This window comes from Hibiscus syriacus, unplaced genomic scaffold, assembly GCF_006381635.1.
Source record: "Hibiscus syriacus cultivar Baekdansim isolate YM2019G1 unplaced genomic scaffold, ASM638163v2 tig00110283_pilon, whole genome shotgun sequence".
NCBI lineage: Eukaryota > Viridiplantae > Streptophyta > Magnoliopsida > Malvales > Malvaceae > Hibiscus > Hibiscus syriacus.
Genome location: NW_024062661.1, coordinates 72536 through 95595, shown reverse-complemented (window position 1 = coordinate 95595; position 23060 = coordinate 72536). Strand labels below are relative to the sequence as shown.

The window sequence follows — 23060 nt, the reverse complement described above, 5'->3', positions numbered from 1 at the left end:
AAAATATTGATTAAATTCGTATATTATAAGGTATTTTTGGTCACTGAGGTTATTTTCTTATGAGCCACTTTTGCTCTACCTTATTGTTATCTGGTCTCAATTTCAAGCTTTCTGAATTTTTAGTCTTCGCCCTTATTGCTTATAAGGGTGGTCAATAGATCGGTTTAGTTAACCGATCAAATTGAATTATTTAAAATGAATTAATTTTTTTTTTCTTTTAATCATTAATCAAATTAAATTATTTTTAAAAATATTTCATCGAAGAAAGTTTAATTAACCAAATTAATTAAAATCTTTTATAATTTTTTAATTAGACTAATTTGAATTTATTAAGAGTATTTTTTTCTTTCATTTAGGTTAAAATTTGATTGAGTATTGAAAGTTTAATGCATTTAGTGTGATTAGAAAATAGTTGTATCTTAATTCTTAAAGGGTTTGTGCTTAAGTGTATATATAAAATATATTTTAAATATTAAATATTTAGTAATTTCAATTAATTCAGTTAATTAACCGATTTCGAATCAAATTAACTTATAATCGAACTTTAAAAAAATTTATAATTATTATCCGAATTAATATCAAATTAACCAACCGATAAATCCAACTAAATTTTAATTTGATCAATTAATTCGATTAAAACTGAACAATGAAACACACCTATCTTCCCATTTTTATTTATTTATTAATCTATTAATTAAAAATTCAATTAAATTTTGGGCTGCTATATTCCAAACCCATTTCTTTACTTCAACTTTGTAGACTGGATTGATTAACCTATCTGGGTATTTCTTAGAATTCCCAAACTCCGGGTCTTCTCCAAAAACCACTAATTTCCAACACCCAGAATTCCTTTTATAATTCTCTTTGAGAGCTCCCTTTCAAAAATGATTAGATTCTATTAATATTCCAGGTTTCAGAGTTTTCGTTTCCCTCGAAGAAAATGACAAGAGCGATCCTTTCTTCAAGTTTATTGGGGTCGTTTCCTGTGGTTTCATCTACTAAAAGTTGTGATTGGGGTAAAGGAAGAAACAGATTTTGTTGTTTCAATGAGAGGAAGGAGCAAAGAAATGTTATATGTGCTTGTATCGCTCCTACTAGAAACCTGGGACGTGATAGATTCCATGGAGCTAAGTTCAATGTAAATGTATCTGCACTTTTCTGTTTCCTTTAGCTCTTTATTGTATTTAATTTAGAAGGATATTTTATGGAAATTTCTTTAGGTTGACTTGAATTTTTTTGCTGTTTGGTTGAATGAAATCTGCTTGATTGCTAGCCATGTATTTGCTAATATCATAGGCCCTGTTATTATTTATTTTTTTGGCTTCCAAATTGTTTATAATTTCCATTTTCTGCTAAACACCTGTTATTTCATGGTAATTTTCGTATCCAATTTATGCTTACCTTGTTTCTCGCAATCGAACTGTGTAGAAACATCCAAGAGATTCTAGTATCTGTTTCCTTACTGCTATTTCTTTTTGCTTTCAAACAGAATTTGCTAAGAGGCAAAGAAAAGGTAGAAAACGGAATCATTATATTACAAGTGGACAAAAAAATAAAATGCAATCCCATTTCTAGCATAATTGTTTATTTAAGTAAAGTATGCAATTTGTTCTACAGAAATTTTTACACTTCTAATGTTTAATTTATCAAAAAAATTATTATTTTTGTTTCCAATTGAGCATTTTTCTTTTGGAAGAAGAAACAACTAGCAGAAGAAATAACCAAATGAAGCCTTTGGAATTTAGACTTTCTTTATGTCTTGTTTTTAGTTTCTAAGTCTCAACAGGGTGATTTGCATTTGTTTTTAGGAATCATCTAAATCTGGGAATTTGAACAAGGAAGTGAAGCATGAGAATGATTCTGATGTCCTTATTGAATGTCGTGACGTGTACAAATCATTTGGAGAAAAACACATCTTGCGAGGCGTGAGCTTCGAGGTGATTTTTTTTTGGCTTTAGATATGGTTTCTGTTATTCTAGCAGTGTTTGGACGACATGTGAATTTCTGTTATTCTGATATTTATTAGTTGGGCTAGATGATGGTTTTTCAAGTTGTTAGATACCTTCCCAAAAACTGTTTGAACATTTTCTCTAGTGAATGAGTTGGGGAGTGTCGAGGTGCTCAACAGTTCATTTAGATGAATCATTTCTAGATGAAAATAAAACATATTCTGGGGATTGAAATACGTTTAAAAAAGTAGGTGCTGCAGCTATGGTGAATTCCGTCCCACAGTTTCTCAAACAAATGCATAAAATGGCATCAAGTTGTGTATTACTATAGTACATTATACTTTCCAAATTTCATATTGGACCTGGCAAACTTTGTCTAGAATGATTTAACGATTGCCTACTTAATGAGCATCCAAAGCACCTTAAGACACCTGACACTTTAAGGTTGGCTAAGCCATACCAAACACCTAGCCATGGGCAAATTGGAGTACATGAGTAACATATTAGCCATAATTTGGTGACATATTGAATTAGTTATACCAAGTGTTTTTTTTAACAATTTATGGTCTTAGATGTATGTCATGTGTTATATTACTATACAATGTATCCAAGTACTTCTATCCTAATTTTATCCTTTTTACCAATTCCCCGTGTCCAAAAATTTGAATAATAGGCGAGTTAGAAATATAGATTTTTTCCCCTTTTCTGTATCCTTTTTATAATTGTTTCTCCTTTTGTCTGTTGATTCTGAATGTTTTCCTTGATCAATAGATTAGGCATGGTGAAGCTGTTGGAATTATTGGTCCTTCTGGCACTGGGAAATCTACGATTCTTAAGATTATCGCTGGACTTCTTGCACCAGACAAGGTGAGTAATGCTTATTGAGTCCGCTTTCATAGTTTTGGATGATTATGTTGCATGTTGATTTATTACTACTTAGTTCCTTACGTAAGGGATGCATAATTCTTATGTGCAGGGAGAGGTATATATTCGAGGTAAAAAAAGATCGGGTTTGATTGGTGATGATGAGATATCTGGTCTTCGTATTGGACTGGTAAAATTTTATTTAAGTTCTGAATACTATACTGGCAGGGCTTTGAGATAATTCATTGGTGGCACGACCGATTTCTTAGTTTACTTTTTTGGTTACAGGTTTTTCAGAGTGCAGCGCTTTTCGACTCTTTGACCGTTCGTGAAAATGTTGGTTTCCTTTTGTAAGAGACAGTATAAATTCTCACCTAAAAATGTTATACTCCTTCTCTTCTTAGATTTTAGGTGGTTATCTTGGATTCTAAATTCCATTTCTCCCGAATAAAGAAATTACTTGAGTTGGTTGACGACTTTGTGTTTATGCGTAGATATGAAAATTCAAGCATGTCGGATGAACAAATTTCACAGCTTGTGACGGAGACCTTGGCTGCTGTTGGTTTAAAGGTATGCTTGTCTTTTGACTTTCTCACCTGGCATACAATGTTAATTACTTGTCCCAGATTGGAATATTCTGGCTTGATTTGGGGTTAATATGTAACCAATAACTAAGGTCTTAGTAAGTGTCGCATCGGGCTGGCATGAATCAACATAATGAAGCATTGGAACTTGTTTTACATAGTTAATGCAGACCTCAGTTCTCAGAGACTATTTGGTTATCATGTAACAAGTGTATGCCTCTACTCTCATTACCTCCTTTTGCACATATTTAAGTTTCCTGGAGAGTAAAAAATACCAACGCATGTTCTCTTCAGGGAGTTGAAGAAAGGTTGCCTTCCGAGTTGTCCGGAGGAATGAAGAAAAGAGTTGCTTTAGCTCGTTCTATAATCTGTGACATAACCAAAGAATCAATCGAGCCAGAGGTATGGTAAATTTCGATTTGAATAATGGTGTGGAGCTTTTAATCCTGTGCATTTTTCTTTCTCTACAAAAGTTGTCATGTTTTATAGCAGCCTTGGTTTTATATCGTAACGTAAACATTCAATTGAGCAATCCAAACAAACCATACAAAAATGGGCTTCAACTGTTATCCAGCTGATCCTATTTTCTTTCATATATTAATTCCAAACTGCAGGAATTCTGAACATAACATTTAGTCTGCATTCCCACTCTAGTAAAATCAAACTTGGCTACCTCCTTTTATTCCAGTTTGCATTGAAAACTTCATTATTAATAATTCCATATTTTTTCATCCATGGTGATAATTTATAAAATAAGTTATCATTTGATTTGTCATTTATTCACTAGAGATTGCTGTATATATTTATCTTCCATTGTCCTTGTTAGGTTCTACTTTCTATTTGTTTTTTGTTGCATCTCAATGACAGGTGCTTTTATACGACGAACCAACAGCCGGGCTCGATCCTATTGCATCAACAGTTGTTGAAGATCTCATCCGCTCTGTCCATACAAAGGGCGAGGATGCACCTGGGAAAGAAGGAAAGATTGCATCTTATGTGGTTGTTACTCATCAACATAGTACCATCCGAAGAGCTGTTGACAGGTTTTCTCCGAGATATGATGTTTTAATTGGATTTTGCCATGATGTTGGATGGTCTACTCATTGAATCTCAACAGGTTATTGTTTCTTCACGAGGGGAAGGTTGTTTGGCACGGAATGACCGATGAATTTACGACATCCACGAATCCAATTGTTCGGCAGGTAACGGCTGAAACTAGTTGCCATGCATGAAATTGAAAGAGAAAACAGTTGGCATATGCTCATTGTGCTTGTGTTATTTCAGTTTGCATCTGGGAGTCTGGATGGTCCAATCAGATATTAGATGGAATATGTTCATTGAATTTCAGCTGCTAGTTAGGGAATCTGAGCAAAATGAAGTCAAATGCCAATTTTCAAATTTTGGCATTGTGTTTGCCTTTGATAGTTAAGTGCAGCAGCATTAGTTGATGTACATTACATTTGGACTTCTCATTTTCTGTCTAAACATGACTATTATTTATAGTTTTTTGTGTGTGTGTGTGAGTAAAATAACAAAACTATGAAGATTATATGCTGTCTGTCTTGAAAGAAATTATGATCCTATTTTGTACAAATTTCTGTTATATTGTATTAAAATTTGCACACAATACACTTATGCAATGTAGGTTGAATTCATTAATTTTCATTATCGTAAATTAATCAATTGCTTGACTAATCTAAACTGAATTTTATTCATTATCTTTGTTTATAAATGGTTAACTTTAGTGTATTTTTGTCTATTTATATTTAATATCTTCATTTTTAGATATTTATTTTATTTTGAATTTAATATTTGATGATTTTATATATTTTTATTATTTTTTATTATTTCATAAAAATAAACTTATGAGTTGTTTGTTTACTTCTGAATGATTAAGCGCTGAATGATTCAAATGCTGAATGATTCAGAGGTTCTGTATGAATTAGCTCTGAATGTGACATACGGTTTGATAATCGTTCTGAATCATTCAGAATGTACTTTTGTGCTAAATCATTCAACATGTTTTGATGAATCAGTTAGTACTGAATCATTTAGAGGTGCGAACAAATGCATTGAATGCTGAACGGTTTAACATTCAGCGTTGAATGATTCCATTAAGAGGTAAACATACAACCCCTTAATTTATTTTTTAATATTAATATTCTAACATTGTATATTATTATAAATTTAATTTTTATATAGTAAAAGATATATAATCCGGTGACACGATGTAAATATTTTAAATTTTATATTGAATTATTGGATAAGTAAAAATGGATGGTTAAAAGTAACATTAAAAATGAGAAGATTTTTACGATGGAAAAAGTGAAATATACTTAAATTTAAAAGCTTTGATCTCAATATAAAACTCATGTAATTTAATGATTTAAAAAACGATTTAACAAACATGTAAACTTAAGAAGTTATATATTGTACAAGTAAATCCTAATTTATAATAAAACAACATAAGATATTAAAATTTAGAAAGTAGATTGGATCGGGCCGAATTCAAGCTTTAAATGTTAGAAACCAAACCCGACATATATTTTAAATGATTTTAATTTTTTAAGTCTAAATTCATTTTTCGAGCATAAGAGTTTTCATCAAACCCTCCCTAATTGATTTTAAATAGTATTTTTATTCATCAAAATTATATTTTGGTTAAAAATGCTCCAAATCCTTGTATTTTTGTACATTTGAAATTTAGTCATCTTAATTTTATGCAAGGGTCACTTTTGGCCTTGTAGTAGACACAATTTATCATTTTCAAATCAATTTAGCTATTGAAGTTGCTCAATTTCATCATTCTATACCCTACTCACTTAAAACCTAAATTAAGGGTTTTAAGTTAGATATTAAGGTTTAGTATTTAGGATTTAAAGGTTAAAAGATTACAGTTTAGGGTTTAGGGTTTTAAGTTAGGGGTAAGTATAGAATGATGCAATTAAACAACTTTGAGGGCTAAATGGATGCAAAAATACGATAAGGATAAAAATGATAAATTGAGTCTACTACATAGGCATAAATGACCCTTAAGCATATTTTTATTTATAGAAATTTGCTTCTTCTTTTAGATTTAAAAATCAAACTCAAACTATTAACACTGCTAAAATTGTTTTGTTGAATTCAATTATAGACATTTTGAAATAGAAATTTTTGTAATTATTTAATTAATTAGAAAAATGTGAACCTGGATTTATAGATAGACATTAACAATTGAAGTTGAACTTCTAAATCGGAAAGCTAGATAAATTGAATTTTTAAAAATAAAAGTAGGAGGCCTAAATTTCAAGGAGTCTTTGTACTTAAAGTATATTTCAACCTTGTACTTTTTATATAATGGTCAAACTATGCTTATGATATTACAATTTTTTTTAATATATTTAGGCAAATTAATGATAAAACAAATTCGAATTTAATTAATTTAATAATCGATCAAATTGTCAAAATATTTTTTATTAACATAAAATTAGTATAATTCCACTCTATTAATAATAAAAATTATTAATTATTTAACCATAATTTTAGGAGAACTGTACAAATGAAAATAGAATTACTATAAACAATTTGGGGTTTCTTCCGATTTCAACAAATAATTTAGTTTCATGTAAAAAAAATAGACCCTTTAATTTTAATAATAATAAATTCTAAGTAAAGTACACCAATATTCATTGATTTATTGTCTATTTTTTAATATAATATCATTTATTTTATTTTGGTCACTATAATTAAAATTTAACAATGATATTGATATTAACATGACATTTTTAATATTATTTTGAATTTCTACATTATACTTTTTCTTCTCACCAACAAGCAATATATTATTTCTTAATATTTTTAACAAAATAATGACTCATGATAAATTAAAAAAAAACCACATCAAAATTACTGTTAATTTTTTGATAATCGTGACTAAAATAAAAAAAATACTTTGGTGACATTTTTACCAGGAAAAAATCAGTGGCTAAAAAAAGAAGAGACAATAGATTGGTGATTATCATTGCAATTTACTCTAAAGTTTAAAATTTCTAAAAACCGAAATATGAAAGCGTGGGAAACGGACAGAGATTTTTCCACCATTAATTTCACTTAACCGTGTTCTTCGGCTTCCTTGTTCTTCTCAAAGTATTTTAATTGTTACTTATTATATAAATAGATATAATTTTTTTAAGAAAAACCCGAAACAATTTTACTTTCAAGCATTCAACCCAAACTCTGTTTTTTTTCCTTTTTATAATTCGAATTAAATTATATAATTGTCTCTGGAACATCCTTTCATGTTTTGATTTAAAAAAAAATCTCCTGGAAAACGTTTTGGTTCAAAGAAAGGACACCCCATTTTTAAGCTTAAAGCCAGAAACAGAAATTTGTTCTTTCATGTGTTATAAAAAAATAATACATTTTGTAAGTTGTTTTAATAATAAAAGTTGAGAATAGTTGATTTTCGGTTTTTTCTTCTTCTGCAGAATCTTATTTGTTTATGCTTAGAAATCATGAATTTGGGTGTTAGAACAATCATGTTTTACGTTGAGGAAATACTTGCATGTTTTTAATTTACTCAAGATTCAATATGCATGATTGGAGTGAATAAAATCCGAAATATGATGATTGGATTATTACAATATTAAGTGTGAAAAATTGCAAATGAATTTGTGGATCCCTGCTTTCTATATGTTGTGAAAAATGGGTTGCTTTCTTTTCTCTATACTTGTTGATCACTAATGTGTACTATGCATGCCATAATTTGAGAACACTGGTGCCTCTAATTCTTCAGTCATTATAGTTTTGGTTACTAATTTTGTAGATGGTTATATATTTGCTTCATTGTATTTGACAGATACCTCTTGTCGCTGAACGAAAAGTTTGGAACTCCTGTCTTTGTATCCTTGTTCCAGTTACTGCTTTGCTTTCTACGATTTACCTCTTAGGGAGTTTATATGTAGAACCAGAAGCTAGGGAGGTATGTTTGCCATTTTTGGTCCCATATAACACGACTCTAATTGTGCTATTTAACTTTCTATTTGTGATGTGGTGGGTCTATTGGTACGAGAACGACTATTGCTTTTGTCGTCAGCATATAGTTGAAGATGCTGTCGATTTGCTTTGTAAATTTTTTTTCCATGGGTTTAAGTTTGAAATTTCTAGGCTGCTTTTATCTCCAATTAACCTAAAAGCTTGACCATGAGTTTTCCTTTGGGAAGGTGATGCATAAATCGAATAGAGAGTGCTATATTGGTTGGATATCCGGAATGACAGTTGTTCCCTTTGTGCAGAGAGCATTTACATGGAGAGTGGCTGATGTTTTGAAAAGCTCAAATGTTCAAAATTGTCAGGTATGTTCAGGATTCTTTAAGTTTAAAGGTTTCACTTAATCATCCTTATTTATGGAAATGTTTTTCAGACAAACAAGATTCCGATTATTCTTCTTTTTCATATTTTTAGAACCAATGCAGGCCTCCCGGAAGTGAGTCATTACCTGAAGGTATCATTGAAAATACGTCTAACTTGCAAATGAGACCTTTATGGGGCTTTCCAGAGGTAATGCTTTAATCAAATATGAGTGAGCATATAATCTTGTGAACATGTTTCTCACTTGAATTCCAGAATTAGAATTTATGGAGCATGCCTTTTCCCATAAAGTTTGAAATAACTCTATGGAGAAAACTGCACTTTATGAAAACCTTTGGGTGAGTAAAGTGCTTGTTTAATTAGACTTTGTCTAGTTTTATTAGTAAAAATGGTATTGCGCCATTGAAGCACATTCATGTCTCTGGATGTTCTTGAATTGTTGATGGTTATGATTGGCTGATTTATTATCTAGATTTAACTTAGAAAGATATAGGCTTTTTTTAGATTATTGATTTCTTAACGATTCTTTGTGCACTTTGAGTTTTGGCAATTGTCTATTTCTGCAAAGGAAATATTTTAATTCACTGGGATTTCAAAACCATGTTGCTTTATTTTTCTTGAAGTACCGCTGTCCAATGTATATTTGATTATAGTGTTCAAGGGCCCTCTAAATACATGGAAATCTTGAAAAAAAATCTATTGTTGGACATTCTTACCCGAGTCTAATTAATATAGCTTCAGAATACTGTCACAAGTTAGGATTAGTAACCTAAAGCAATCAAACAGAAATTGAAGGTCAAAAGAAATAGAGCAGTGGTTGCTGACTATGGTACTCAGACTCGGGTATGAGAGTTGATACGGAAACATGTCCAACACGAATATTTTTTATTTTTTTAATATTTTTCATGCATTTGGAGGATCATTGGAAAACCACATCCCCACATCATGTCCAAATATGCATTTGACACAAATGTCAGATGCGGTACTTAGGAAATTGAAGAGTCTGAGTAACATAATCAGTTGCTGCTAGAAGTGGTTTTATAATTTGACTGAATCTTCAAACATGTGTATGTTTGTTATTGCAGTATAATGTACTAGAGAAATTAAAGGGAAAAAAACTGTTGCATCAACAGCTAGATTTAACTGCAGTTGATTGAAAACCAACAATCGGTGCATGTCATTTAACATGATATAAGACTTTCATGAAAAGTTATCGTGCTGTTAATTCCTCTAAGGGCAATTCATTTGGCCAATGTGACATTGACTCGTGACCTTACTAACTTTAATATTGTACTGTGTTATGGTGATGTGCATACTATTTGAACAGAAGGAAAATACTTCCACCAGCTTACTTGCAGTTGCTGTTGGAATAAAGCAAAAAGATCTAGTAGACACATTGGTCAAGACGGTAGATTAAAATTCTTTTGATCTTTAGAGTATATTGTTTGCTTGTATTTATTTTTGAGTTTGATTTCTCATTGTTTTATTTTGTACAGTTTCTATCTAGTGGTTTCGTAGTCATGCTTTTCCACTATGATGGTATTGTTGATGAATGGAAGCATTTTGAATGGTGTGATAAAGTCATACATGTTTCTGCACGCAATCAAACTAAATGGTAGAAATCTTTCCAATCCCTTAAAAAAATTACTATATGAGAAGTAACATTATTCTAAATCTCTCCTGGATTTTGTTTCTTGGTGACTAGGTGGTTTGCAAAGCGTTTCTTACACCCCGATATTGTTTCAGAATATAGTTACATTTTCCTCTGGGATGAGGACCTTGGAGTTGAACATTTTCACCCTAAAGAGTACGTTGAATGCAATTATCTGTATTAAAACATAGATACCATGTTAGAAACTTGCTACTCATTTTTTTACTTGGAAAAATGAAATCTTATCATAATTCAAGTAGAAAATTTTGATAATAAATGTATGATGCATGATAAATTTATGAAAGATGCAGTTAAATAACTCAAGGTTCTCAGACGTGCAGAAACGTGGAAATTTATGATGGCTTTTGTTGAATAATTCCTCTATTAGTAGTGTAGTAGTGATAGTCATAGACTACTCTTAGTTATACCATGCCTATTGTTTTTTTATTCAATCTTTAGTTATACCATATCAAAAGAATTGAGAATGACTGTGGAGCCTGATAGAGATGATTTGAATAAGCTGGTGATTTTTACCTGCAGTTGAAATTGCTTGAAGTTTGTGTTTGGATGTTCAGTCTTTGCTCTTCTAGTTGGAGTCTCAAAGTACAGCTTTATTGTGCGTAGAAGAGAGTGTGATAGTTACCAACATGTTTTCGGAGTTGTTTGTTTCCTTTCCTAGTTCTGCTAAAATTTTCTGTTTTGTTTATTCAAAAGAGCGAAGAAAGTTTTATCTCTCACATAGGTGCATCTTATATAATTTCTACTAATAATCTATTTTCTAGACACTCAACTTAATTTGATAACTCAGATATGTGTCAATTATTGAGCATGAAGGGCTTGAGATATCACAGCCTGCACTTGATCGTTATAAATCAGAGTTACATCACCAGATTACTGCACGTGAAAGGAAGTCAATAGTGCACAGGTTCTTGCAGTCATTTGTTTCTTGATATCTCTTCTGAAAGCTACTTGTGCTATACATTGCATATTCTGAATACATTGCTTTGTAAACCATGCACAAATTTGTTTAATACCTAGTTTATGAAATTTGTTACTTAATTTGCTTCATTGTGTATGGTTTCTCGTTGTAGGAGAACTTTCAAACAACAAGCTAAGGGGAAGTATTGTGATAGTCATAGTAAAGACCCTCCATGCACAGGGTAAAATATCAGTGAAATTACTAAATGTTTTCCATTGGTTCTTAAAAATATTAATTATTTTTCGTAAAATAATAATGTTATGAAACTGTCATTGTAATTCTTTTATTGTGAGAGGATATCTTTTCTACTGAGATCCGCAAAAGAACCTATGCCGACGACAGCTCTTTTTGTGCAACTGGATGAAATTAATTAGTTAGAAACCTCTGCTAGATGTTGGTTTTGATTAACAAATTTAAGAACAAAAGAATGTTACAGGTGGATAGAAATGATGGCCCCTGTTTTCTCGAGACCTGCCTGGCGTTGTGTATGGTACATGATTCAGGTTTGCCTTTTACACTTCGGAATTTTTACTTTCCTTACTTTTTGTCTGGGTAATCTGTGAGTTTCCTATGTTGTACCGTATTTTTTTAAAAATCTTTGGTGCTCAAGTTCTGCATGCACCACTGAATATCCCTTGGTCATGTTATTTAAAGGTTTATAAAGTTGCCATGAACATCTTTTTTTTAGTTTTTTATGTCACATCATTGGCTGGTCGTTACGTTCTTTTATTTATTTGTCTATTTTTCAGAATGACTTGATCCATGCCTGGGGCCTTGATATGCAAGTTGGTTATTGCGCACAGGCAAGCTGCTTCGAGTGCGTTTCTGTCTTATTTTGCTTAGCTGAAAGAGTGTTGCTTAACCTGTTTTTAAATAGGGTGATCGAACCAGCAATATTGGTATTGTGGATTCTGAGTATGTAGTCCACCATAATCGTCCTTCCCTAGGGGGCGTCGATGCGAAAAATCACTCTAATGCTGAAGGCCGACGGCCGGACAAGGTTAGAAATCTAAAGTCTATATCAACAAGATGATAAAAGAGTGTTGCTTAACCTGCTTTTAAATAGGGTAACCGAATCAAAGGTATTGTTGTGAATGCTGCGTACATACTCCGCCATTATCCTATGCTAGCAGACTCAGTCGAAAAAAATCACTCTACTTTTAAAGGCGGACACCAAAAGAAGGTTAGAAATTTAATATATATGTCGATAAAATGTTAATGGTACGTTATTTTATGTTATCTTGGCTAACTATATGGTCTGTTTTTATATTGCAGAAATCTCATCATTCACATTCCAAAGAACCTAGAGTAGAAGTAAGTATCTGGGTTTCTTGCTTTGTGTTGCCTTAGCTAGAAAAACTTACCTTTCTTCCGAACTTTATCCCTTCGATTCGTAATTGTAACTTAGATTCATCATCGTATTCTAAATCGAGAACCGTCTAGTGTTTATAATTCATGCTCTACCTATATAAGTCTTATCATGTAATCTGGGGTGTGACAGGATGGAGATTTAGTTGAAGAACTTATTTGACCCCTTGTTGATTATATGCCATAAATAGAATTTGAAAAGTTTAAACACTACAAAATGACATAGAACTTAAACATCTAGGAAACATGTTTCTTTCCTAACTTGCCAGTCATTTAGTGTCCGAATACACTGGTTATACTTATCGGAGTATGAACTCGATCTGTATAGATAAGGAGGCAGTCGTTTGTTGAGTTGTATCTTTTCAGACGACGATGGGAAAATGCTGTCGAGAACGATAAGTGCTGGGTTGATCCGTATCACTAGCAAATGAACGTCACCTACATCTCCGGTTTCGTTCGACTATGGTAAAGCTGCGTAAGATATTATACACCATTGTGCATAATAGTCATAAATGTTGCTGTATAGAAGAGATTGAGCAGGTACTTGAGCCGAGCTCCGTTACTGCTCCAGTTCATTTGTTTAAGTCTCGGATTACATCATTTGATTATTTAGTGCAATAGAGAACATATAATAGGAGCCTTCTTAACCTTATGCCTACTAAATATTCTTTTAAGGATATTTGTGTCCCCTCTTAAAATAGGATGCATGAATAAAGTTGTAAATGAATCGGATTTGAATCAATATTTTTTATTTATAACTAATTATTATATTTTCTTATAATTTATTATTATCTTAACTAAAAAAAAGTGTCCAAATTATATCTCTTGTTGATTTTAGGTGTCTATAGTTTTTTTTTGTCGAAGCAAGTGTCTAATGTTTTCAAATTATTGTTTAAGGTTAATTCTGTCACTACTATTAAAAAAATCTTGTTAAAAATAATTAACTAATTTGTATTTGATATGTGATCTAATTTTTAATTTCTTTTTTTTAAATAAATATTTTTAATAAAATTCTAAATTTTTATATAAAACACAAAATCCATAAAACATTAATTCTCTACTTAAATTTGGAGATTTAGAGGATTTGAACGACAACAAAGGATGACCGACAATAGGGTTCGACCAAGTGTGGGTAGGCGTTCAATGATGGCGGTGATGACAATAATGGGATTTGAGATTAAGGATTTGAGTATGGATATTTAATGATTTAAGGTTTATGGAGATTTAATGATTTAAAGTTTATGAAAATTTAGGGATTTTAGTTTAGGGATTTAGGGGATTGGGCCGACAATAAGAGAATGATAGACAGTGAAAGTTCATTGATGGTTGAGTGGGCATTTGGTAACATCATTGATGGCTAGTGATGTTAATAGACTTTGTGATTATGGATGATTTATATGAAATTTAGGAATTTAGAGAGATTTAAAGATTTAGGGTGTGTTTGTTTGCCGTAATTGGAATTACGGAATTGGTTTCTTCAAATTCTCGTGTTTGTTTCACGTAATTCGTTTATCAGAAAATATTTTCCCGTATTTGTTTTACGTAATTGGTTTTCCGGAATGTAATTCATTTTCCTAGTAACAGAATTTCCTTTGTGTTTTCTGTAAAATGACTTACGGATTTATTTTCCGTAAGTCATTTTCCGAAATTTTCACTTCAAAGAATAAATACTCAAAATAATTTTATTTTATGAATTTAATATTAATAAAATATTTTAATATCATTTTCATCAAAATATTATTTATTTATTAAATATTTATAATAAATAATATATATGTTAATTATATAAATAATCAATTATATATATATAAGATATTATATTTTTATTTTAATAATATATAATAAAAAATTATATTTAATAATGAATTATTTATATATTTAAATAATATTTTAATAAAGATATTTAAAATATACTAATATTTTTAAAATATAATGTAACACTATTATTTTAATAAATAATAAATATAATTTATAATATTTTATTTCACTAAAATATAAAAATATTATTATTTTTATTAATAAAATTATAAAAATAATATTTAATAATAAATAAATTATTTTAATATTTTAAAATAATAATATTAAGTTTTATGATAAATAATATTATTTATTATATTTAATATTTGTAATAAATAATTTTAAAAAAACTCTTCAACTAGTAGAAAAAAAGATTTAAATAACATCTTCCAAACATCATAAAACGTTTTCCAGATATTTTTCAGAAAAATATAATTTATTTTACGAAAATATTTTTCAGAAAACGTTTTCGAGAAATGTAATTCATTTTTCAGAATTCAAATTCCAATAATTCATTTTTCAATTCCAGTAATTCATTTTCCGAAAACCCAATTACAGTCAAACAAACAGACCCTTAAATGTAAGAATTTAGGGAATTGGGACGACATCAAAGAAATAGTCAACAATGATCGTCCGACAACGGATGAGTGAATGTTCGATAGCAGTCAACACTAGCAATGCGCTTTAGGATAAGTGATTTTAGTTTTTTTTTTTAAATTTAGGTTTTTCTAAGATTTAAAAAAAAGGTTTTTTTTTAAATTATAATTTTTAAATTTTATAAGATAAACTTTTTAAAATTTATAAATACGACATGCGTCAAGTTTGATGGTTATTTTTATATACCTTAATAGAATTGACCTTAAAATGTTAACTTTGAAAATATTAAGCATCTGCTTTAATTGAAAACAACGTTAAATGCTTAAAAATTAAAAAAAAAATTATTTTTTAATTAAACCTATATTATATTATAAAAACAAACCATATCACATCTTATTCACCATCACAGGTGTTTTAATGATGGTTATAAATATAAAGGCACAAGTATTTAATGTATTTAATTACTCATCACAACAACGGTACGTGTGAAACATGTTCATCACCTTGGAACACTCGGGGCAAACCATGATACCAGGGACCCGACCATGAACCGGCAAATGAACTTTGATGCAGCCATGTACATCACTCGATTTCTGGTAGTTCGACATTCGGTCGTCACCATTGTGTCGGGTCCCATCGAGAAAATGGCCCACGGTTCACCTTTTCCTCCGTGGCCTACCACTTTCAGAGCTTCCTGAATCATTGTCTGTTTTGTAATTGGTGGCTGTCTTCCCGTGTCGGATTTTGGAGTACAATATGCTCTTGAGTCGGGTCCAGAACCGCCATCGGAACTCGGATTCAATGAGGTTGATGTCCCGACTGAGGTCGTTCTTGGATAGCCCCAACTTGGCTTTGCTCTTTCCCACGTAAACTAGTTTTAAAGAAACGCCGGCGGCGTACGCGGCATACTTGACTTTCTCGGTGAATTCTTGAATCCACGAGGCATCCCACCTCCGAACAAGCAAACAAATGACGTTCGATTCTCTACCTGATGAATCAATTGTGTCCGATGATAAAAGAATCCAATTATTATATTCGAATTCGAAAGATTCATATAATATAATGTACGTACGTACCAATGAACGTATGTTGGGAACGATGACTTCATCAAGCAGCAAATCAAGCTTCCAACCACTTCGTTCGTCAATGGAATTCCATAGAATTTGCTCAGTTTTATCACTAAAAGGGAAAGCCATGTTACCCCACACCCACAACATAGGCCGGAGTCACCGACACTGCGATCGCCTGCCTTATGAAATTCCACTCTCTTAACAGACTCGACCACGTCGGCTTCGATTCGCCAAGTCGATGATGGGGAGCCAGACAATCTCGTACATTCGATTGCTTCTCTGGTACAACCAGTTAAGCACCTAGATCTCTTCGACGGAGACGTCGAGGACCGATATGAGGAACAAAACATGCTTGTTCCTCAGATTTTGGTTCACCTGAATCCTTACATAATGCATGATTTTATCGACGAGTTCAAAAATGCTGATTCTAGGAATAAGCATTTTTTTAAATTTCTAAAACAAAACGGATTATTAATATTAATGTATTATTTTAAAGGGTAAACTATATATGAAGGATATTATTATATTTATAACCATTATTTATTTATTTATTTATAATAATTACACAAAAGACTTACCAGCATCCGTTTGGCAAAGTAGTAGCTTCTCTTGAAGGATATTATTTATGAGGGTAACTTCTTTAGCCAACTCAATTAATTCTTGGATCGTGGATTCCAAACTGTCCCTGAAAATCAGACATAAAGGGTTATCTTCTTCATAAATGGAATTTAAATTGTTGAGTTTCTGTCTTACTTTTTCTTGTTTAAAATGGTTGTGATTCTCAAAACAATGGCAAGGATCTAGTAGGCAGCTATGGGAGAAGAAGCGATGGCATCTTTGATGGAGTGAACCTCTTTTGGAATACGAGCAATGGAAGGTGTGTCAAGAAGGCCATATTTGTGTTGACGACATCGATCATGGCCTTGAAAAGCCCGATGCGTTCCAGCACCGATAAATCTATGGTGTTGTAATGGTGGCCCTTGAGGGTTTCAACGTACTTTACGATGGGGTCGGTGTTGCGGTGCTTCATGAGCATCAACAACTCGCCGAAGCTGCAGGCGAAAGCCGCCATTGCCAGCACCACTTTGGCGTTCCATGCGTAGTCTCTCAGCCTCCGGAGCAGATGCATTGTGGTTTCTTCCACACCACTTGCTCCTGATGGACAGCATGACATCTGCAGTATTTTTGTTTTGTTGCAGTCACAATAACCAAAGTTTTCATGATTGAGGAAAACAAGTAAGAATGTACCTCACAGGAGATACTTCGGATATCTTCCAATGCCTGACGCATGCATGCCACTCACATTCTCCAGCCTGTTGATCATTTCGTTTAACTCTGCATATTGATCCCCACCCTACACCAAATATATTTATATAAATCATTCATTTAATCATGTATATATATATGGATAGTAACAAATATATTTCGTCGGTAGTTAACAATTCACTCTTTTTTATTTGAACGGAGAATGGTGGTCAATGGAGATTCGACTATAAGTCTAAGATTTTTTTATAGGAGAGAAGGAATGGAGATAGAAGATAAACAAAGTAGGCGATAGAGTTGAAAAAGAGAGTTACCTATCAAATTTATCTAATGGACTTTTATGCTGACCTTTTGACGGTTAGCGTCAGGTCTAAAATCATCAATGTCTGTTAATTGGCTGATAGACTATACAGATATGACTTTTGACTATACAGATTTGGTTTTGTCAAAGGTTACCTTAAAGCTCGACGATTATGGACTTTTGAGAGAGATCCAGACGGGAAATGGTTCCGGAGATGTTGTTGTGTCTCTGCAGAACTTCTGGAGAGGGTGATGTCTTTTGAAGGTTTTTATTGACGGTGACTTGATAGTTTTCGGAGAATCTTTTTCGAAAGCATAACAAAATATATGTATGTATATATAGAAAGATAAAGAGATAATACCTTGGAAGCAGTGGCGGAGGCGTTTTGGAAGACGCTGGTAATGAGGTTAACAAGGTGTTGAAGATCAACTTGATAAGGTTGGAAGGAAGTATGGGAACTCAGTATCTGCTCCAACACTCCCTGTGGTACCCATAGCACCTGACTTCCAATGCCAATGGAGGATGCTTCCATTTTTAGCCACCAATTAAGTTGCTCAAACTGAAACTGAAAGTGGGAAGAATCGAGTCTGTAAATCTATTTCATATAGCAACTCTCAAGGATGGATTCAGTTTCCATTTAAACCAGCCTTTGAGACGTGAGTCACATGATCAGTAAAGCAGATTAAAGCATATTCATTGTGTTAATTACAAGTTAGGATGAACAACAGCTAGCTGCCATGCATTTTTTCTTTTAAAGAAAAACTGCACTTAGACAACTTTATAAGATAAATAATTGCTTTTGAAGACATTACTTTATCTTTTTTCAATGTTGCAAATTCCTTTTGCCCCTCAATCGTAGATCTGGTGTTTAGTATGGAACTGCAAACTTGTTCATGAAAAAAGGGAACTCGTGATTTCTATGCTTTTAAAGCTAAAGGGTAGATATGCCAAAGCCATATGATTAAGTGAGCCCATTAAAGTTTTTGACTTGGTATATATATATATATATATATATTTTGAAATGCTAGTTACTTGGGAAATGAAGTAGGAAGATGAAATTACGAAATCTAGATTCTTTTCCTTTTTTGTGTGAAAGTTTAATCTAATTTATGTTAATTTTTTAGATTATATATTGGTATGTTGATTGACTTATGTATTAATTTGGTTTAATATATTATTAATAAGTTTGTTTTTTTTTACTTTATCAAACTCAATTGAAACTTTTAAGAAAAGGGAAGACCATTGAGCTATGCTTAAATGATCTTTTTGATCTCTAAACTCTTACAAGTTATAAAATGGTGATTAAATTTATCAGATTGTTATAAAATAATCATTGTGACATCATAATAATTGTAATTTTTTTTTATAAATTTAATGATTGTTTTGTAACAGTTCGATGAAATTTAATGATTATTTTATAACATTTTAATAAAATTTAATGACTATTTTGTAACATTTGAAATCTCGGTGACTATAACGATCATTTGAGTATAGTTCAATTATCTTTGATGTACTTTACCCAATTTTTTTTACCACTATACAATATGTTTAATTGACATATCTTATATATGTAACACCTTAAACCCAACTCGTTATAAATGGCGGGACTACAATGTCATACTGAACCACCGAAACAATCACTAAATTTGAATCTTTTAAAACACGATTTTGACAATTTCATATCATCATAATTAAATAACTAATAAATTACAAAATGTTTATATAAAATCGGGGCCCCGTAATGATTTAGTATAAATCAAAGTATTCAAAATAATTGTAGAGTTACATACCGACATACGAATAAGGGTTCTATGAATACACATACTTTCTAAAACAATCAATTATTGTCTTCTGACTGATGTTATTGGAAGTCCTGCAATGACGATACTACTTAGGAACAAACTCTCATCTACTAACCTACGAATGAAAATATTTGAATATTGAACTTTGCAAGTCTAGTGACACATTTCTATTTTATTATAATTCACACAGTTCATAGATATAAGCATGCAAGATAAATATAAGTACAGAGACACGAGTCTATACTTGTGTTACAACCAAACCATAATTATCATGCTTATCAACAATTATTTGAACACCACTCGATAGTATCATTAATCATCGTTAAGGGAAACATGTTTACCATATTCTTTTTAAAATTCTTAAATTTGTGTTATCTTTCACGATTCTAGTTTACCTCTAGGACTTATTTGAGATGGGCATGAGGCGGGTCGGGCTGGCTTTTTTGTCGTCTTGTCCTCGACCCGAAAATATTCTTTTTATATTCGACCTCGTCCAGCCCCGATAAATTTTAGCTTTTCTCTCGTCCCGATTTTTAGGTTAAAACCCAGACCCCAACCAAATTCGATCTGAATATATTAATAATTAAAATAATATATTTTGTAATAATATATTTATTATATTTTAAATAGTTAAAATAATTTATTTTATAATAATGTTTATATTTTTAATGATTAAAGAATATATTTTAATAATATAAAAACAAAATCCCTAAGATATATATATAAATTAATAATTTATATCGGGTCGGGTTTTTCCCCTTAAACCTAGCTCCACCCCAAAGTTATACACTATATAGCCCCCCTCGGCCGGCCCGAACCCCAAAATTTCAGGGGGAGAAATCTACCTCTATAAGATCGAGTGAGTCGAAACGCATCGGGTTCGAATATTTTGACTGTCCCTAAGACTTATTCATGCAATCATATAAATCTCAACAAATTATCTAGTACATCGTATAAATAAACAACAATAGCACCGGGTTTGATGTTTGAATCTTCTATTTATATTCAACAATCAGTTTATAGTCGTGCTAATTTAGATAACGTCGTGCTAATTTTGTGCTATTGTCATTTAATAATATTGTAGCTGTTGATTTTGTGTAATTTTTCCTAGACTAGACTCTCTTTATAACCTATAAATCGGTATTACTTTTATCAATAAAACATATAAAAAAAAAATACAGAGAAATAATCTTCTTCTCTGAATATACCTCTTTTCTACATTAATGTCTTACCAAAACCTATTTCAAAATCTTAAAATTTTCCTAATCAATCTCCAAACAATACTCCTACCAAAAAAACCTAACTGAAGCATTAGATAATGAGAAGTGTGAGGATGTTGTGAAGGAAGAAATGACAGCCCTTGAGAAGAACAAAACATGAAAAATAATTGAACTATCGTGTAGGAAGAAATCAGTAGGATGTAAATGGGTGTTCTCTATAAAATATAAGGCAACTGACACAATTGAAAGGTACAAAATAAGGTTGATGGTGAAAGGATACATTCCTGATTTTGAATCTAAAAATGAGAGAATTTGTAGGGCTCAAACAGTCTCTACGAGTATGATATCAGAGGTTTGCCAAGTCACTGATCTCACCAGGATATAAATAAGGTCAATGTGATCATATCTTGTTCATAAAACCCTTGAACTTTAGAAAGGTTAGAGTATTGTTAGTGTCTGTAGATAACATTATAGTTACATGTAATGACACGGAAGGAATAAAGAACTAGAAAGAATATATTTTCAAGGAATTTGGCATTAAAGAGATAGGGAAATGGAAATACTTTCTAGGCATTGAGGTGGCACGTTCGAAGCAAGGAATATTCATATCTCAACAGAAATATGTGCTTAATTTAGTGAAAGAAACGGGAAAGATGGGTTGGTTATAAACCAATTAGGACACCAATCAAGTTTAATTATGGGTTATGTGATGCGCCAGAAGAACCTATGATAGATAGAGGATCATATCAAATGTTGGTTAGACAGTTAATTTATTTCGTACACGCTAGATCAACTGTAGCTTTTGCAGTAAGTGTAGTCAACCAGTCTATGCATAATCCGAAAGAATCACATCTCAAAACAATAAACATTATATTACAATACTTGAAAGGCATCACGGGAATTTTTTTTTGTTCAAACATCAAATGAACTCAGACATTAAACTAGAGTCACATACGGATGTAGATTATGCATGGTCTTTAGTCGAAAAAAGTCAACATTGGGTTGCTCTACAATCCTAGGTGGAAATCTTATAACCTAGTGGAGTAAGAAGCAGAATGTAGTAACAAGATCAAGCGTTGAATCAGAATTTAGATGGATGATTTTAGGATTATGTGACTTACACTGGGTAAAGATAATCTTAGATGACTTCAGAAAAAGTGGGAATGACCCATGAGGCTTTACTGTAATAATAAATCAACTATCAAATATTGTTTCACAATCCTGTTCAGTATGAGCGGACAAAACATATTGAAGTTGATAAGCATTTCATTAAGAAAAAATTGAACATTAGTCTAATTTGTACCCAATTCATCTCTACCAAGGATCAGTTGGCGGCTATGCTCACAAAGGGGCTGAAAATGAAGGTTTTTCAAGAAAAATAAGTTGGGAATTAGAATATTCATTCATCAGCTTGAGAAGAGTGTTAGAATCAACCGTGAAGAAGTTTTATTTGTTTAGAAGTCTTTTTTTATACGAAAGGATAAGCCTTAGGATTCTTTATTTTTCTTTAGCAGAGAAATCCTATTAGAAGTCAACAATCCAGTTTGTTTAAATTATTGTTATCTCATAAATTCAATAATTGGATTTCTCTTTCATTACCTTTTTTTTTTACCTTTCCCTTTCCTTCGATTATAACAACTTCAAACAAGTTTCAAGTTGAACTCGAGCTTCTCACTATTTGAAACCGACTAAACGCAGTTACAACCCTAAATCAGATAACAACATCAAAGATCTAAGAAGAAAAAGCCATGTGGACTACCATCATCAGATCAAAAAAATCAAAGATCCACTGATAAAATAACCCTTCCTAGTCACCAGCAGATAACAACACCAGTGATTGATCACATTCTAACATTGCAGAAAAATATAAAAATTCATGCAAAAGCAAAGATTAATAAGATAAGCTTACCGAAATGCAGCTTTCGTCAATCTAGCAGCAACACAATTAACTCTCAGCAAGACATGACCTACCACAAAGATCACAATCAAGACTTTGGAGTACAATTCAATGGATAAAAAAAGAGAAAAATTTTGATCAAGAACAGAACATTTCCACACTCGAGTACTAATTCTAACCTATCATAGTAAGCAATAACATAAAGTTCATAAATCCAATCCCAATTGTACTAAAATGAAAACTAATAACGTCAATCAAAAGAATCTGTTCAATCCAACATCCCAAAATAAGTTAACCAAACTAAGCCAATCTTGGAAATACACTCTTTTAGCTTCTCTAAATCCCATCTTAGCAATCTGAGACTAA

At 31.6% G+C, this 23060-nt stretch overlaps 2 protein-coding genes and 1 pseudogene across 3 annotated transcripts; 2 read left to right on the top strand and 1 right to left on the bottom strand.

The window, feature by feature from the left end:
* Positions 1 to 793: 793 nt before the first annotated feature.
* On the top strand, positions 794 to 4790 carry LOC120116107 (protein TRIGALACTOSYLDIACYLGLYCEROL 3, chloroplastic-like). The gene is made up of 10 exons (XM_039136656.1): positions 794 to 1138; positions 1809 to 1937; positions 2721 to 2816; positions 2926 to 3003; positions 3102 to 3163; positions 3308 to 3383; positions 3692 to 3799; positions 4265 to 4440; positions 4515 to 4599; positions 4682 to 4790. Exons 1-10 carry the CDS (start codon positions 941 to 943, stop codon positions 4718 to 4720), a joined length of 1047 nt encoding a protein of 348 aa, XP_038992587.1. The 5' UTR covers positions 794 to 940; the 3' UTR covers positions 4721 to 4790.
* A 2969-nt stretch (positions 4791 to 7759) lies between these two features.
* LOC120116106 lies at positions 7760 to 13311 on the top strand. Of its 2 annotated transcripts, XM_039136653.1 has the most exons (15): positions 7760 to 7804; positions 8238 to 8360; positions 8674 to 8733; positions 8843 to 8938; positions 10077 to 10157; positions 10246 to 10364; positions 10455 to 10556; positions 11209 to 11325; positions 11492 to 11560; positions 11816 to 11882; positions 12129 to 12182; positions 12257 to 12379; positions 12446 to 12562; positions 12655 to 12693; positions 13076 to 13311. In XM_039136653.1, the coding sequence occupies exons 1-15, from the start codon at positions 7778 to 7780 to the stop codon at positions 13169 to 13171; spliced, it is 1290 nt and encodes a 429-aa protein (XP_038992584.1). In that variant the 5' UTR covers positions 7760 to 7777; the 3' UTR covers positions 13172 to 13311. The 2 variants fall into 2 exon arrangements, with proteins under 2 accessions (XP_038992584.1, XP_038992586.1); XM_039136655.1 differs by lacking the exon at positions 7760 to 7804 and having other exon boundaries at positions 8854 to 8938.
* Positions 13312 to 15526: 2215 nt separating this feature from the next.
* On the bottom strand, positions 15527 to 18320 carry LOC120116090 (annotated as a pseudogene).
* Between the last annotated feature and the right edge of the window lie 4740 nt (positions 18321 to 23060).

What these genes read in the sequence shown, in the direction of transcription:
- LOC120116106 (XM_039136653.1), top strand. Translation starts at nt 7,778, where the DNA reads ATGTGTTATAAAAAAATAATACATTTT. An exon ending in ATAAAAAAATAATACATTTT is followed by an intron (nt 7,805 to 8,237) that starts GTAAGTTGTTTT and finishes TGTATTTGACAG; the next exon opens with ATACCTCTTGTCGCTGAACG. An exon ending in AAGGCCGACGGCCGGACAAG is followed by an intron (nt 12,380 to 12,445) that starts GTTAGAAATCTA and finishes GCTTTTAAATAG; the next exon opens with GGTAACCGAATCAAAGGTAT.
- LOC120116107 (XM_039136656.1), top strand. Translation starts at nt 941, where the DNA reads ATGACAAGAGCGATCCTTTCTTCAAGTTTATTGGGGTCGTTTCCTGTG. An exon ending in TGCGAGGCGTGAGCTTCGAG is followed by an intron (nt 1,938 to 2,720) that starts GTGATTTTTTTT and finishes CTTGATCAATAG; the next exon opens with ATTAGGCATGGTGAAGCTGT. An exon ending in CTGGTCTTCGTATTGGACTG is followed by an intron (nt 3,004 to 3,101) that starts GTAAAATTTTAT and finishes TTTTGGTTACAG; the next exon opens with GTTTTTCAGAGTGCAGCGCT.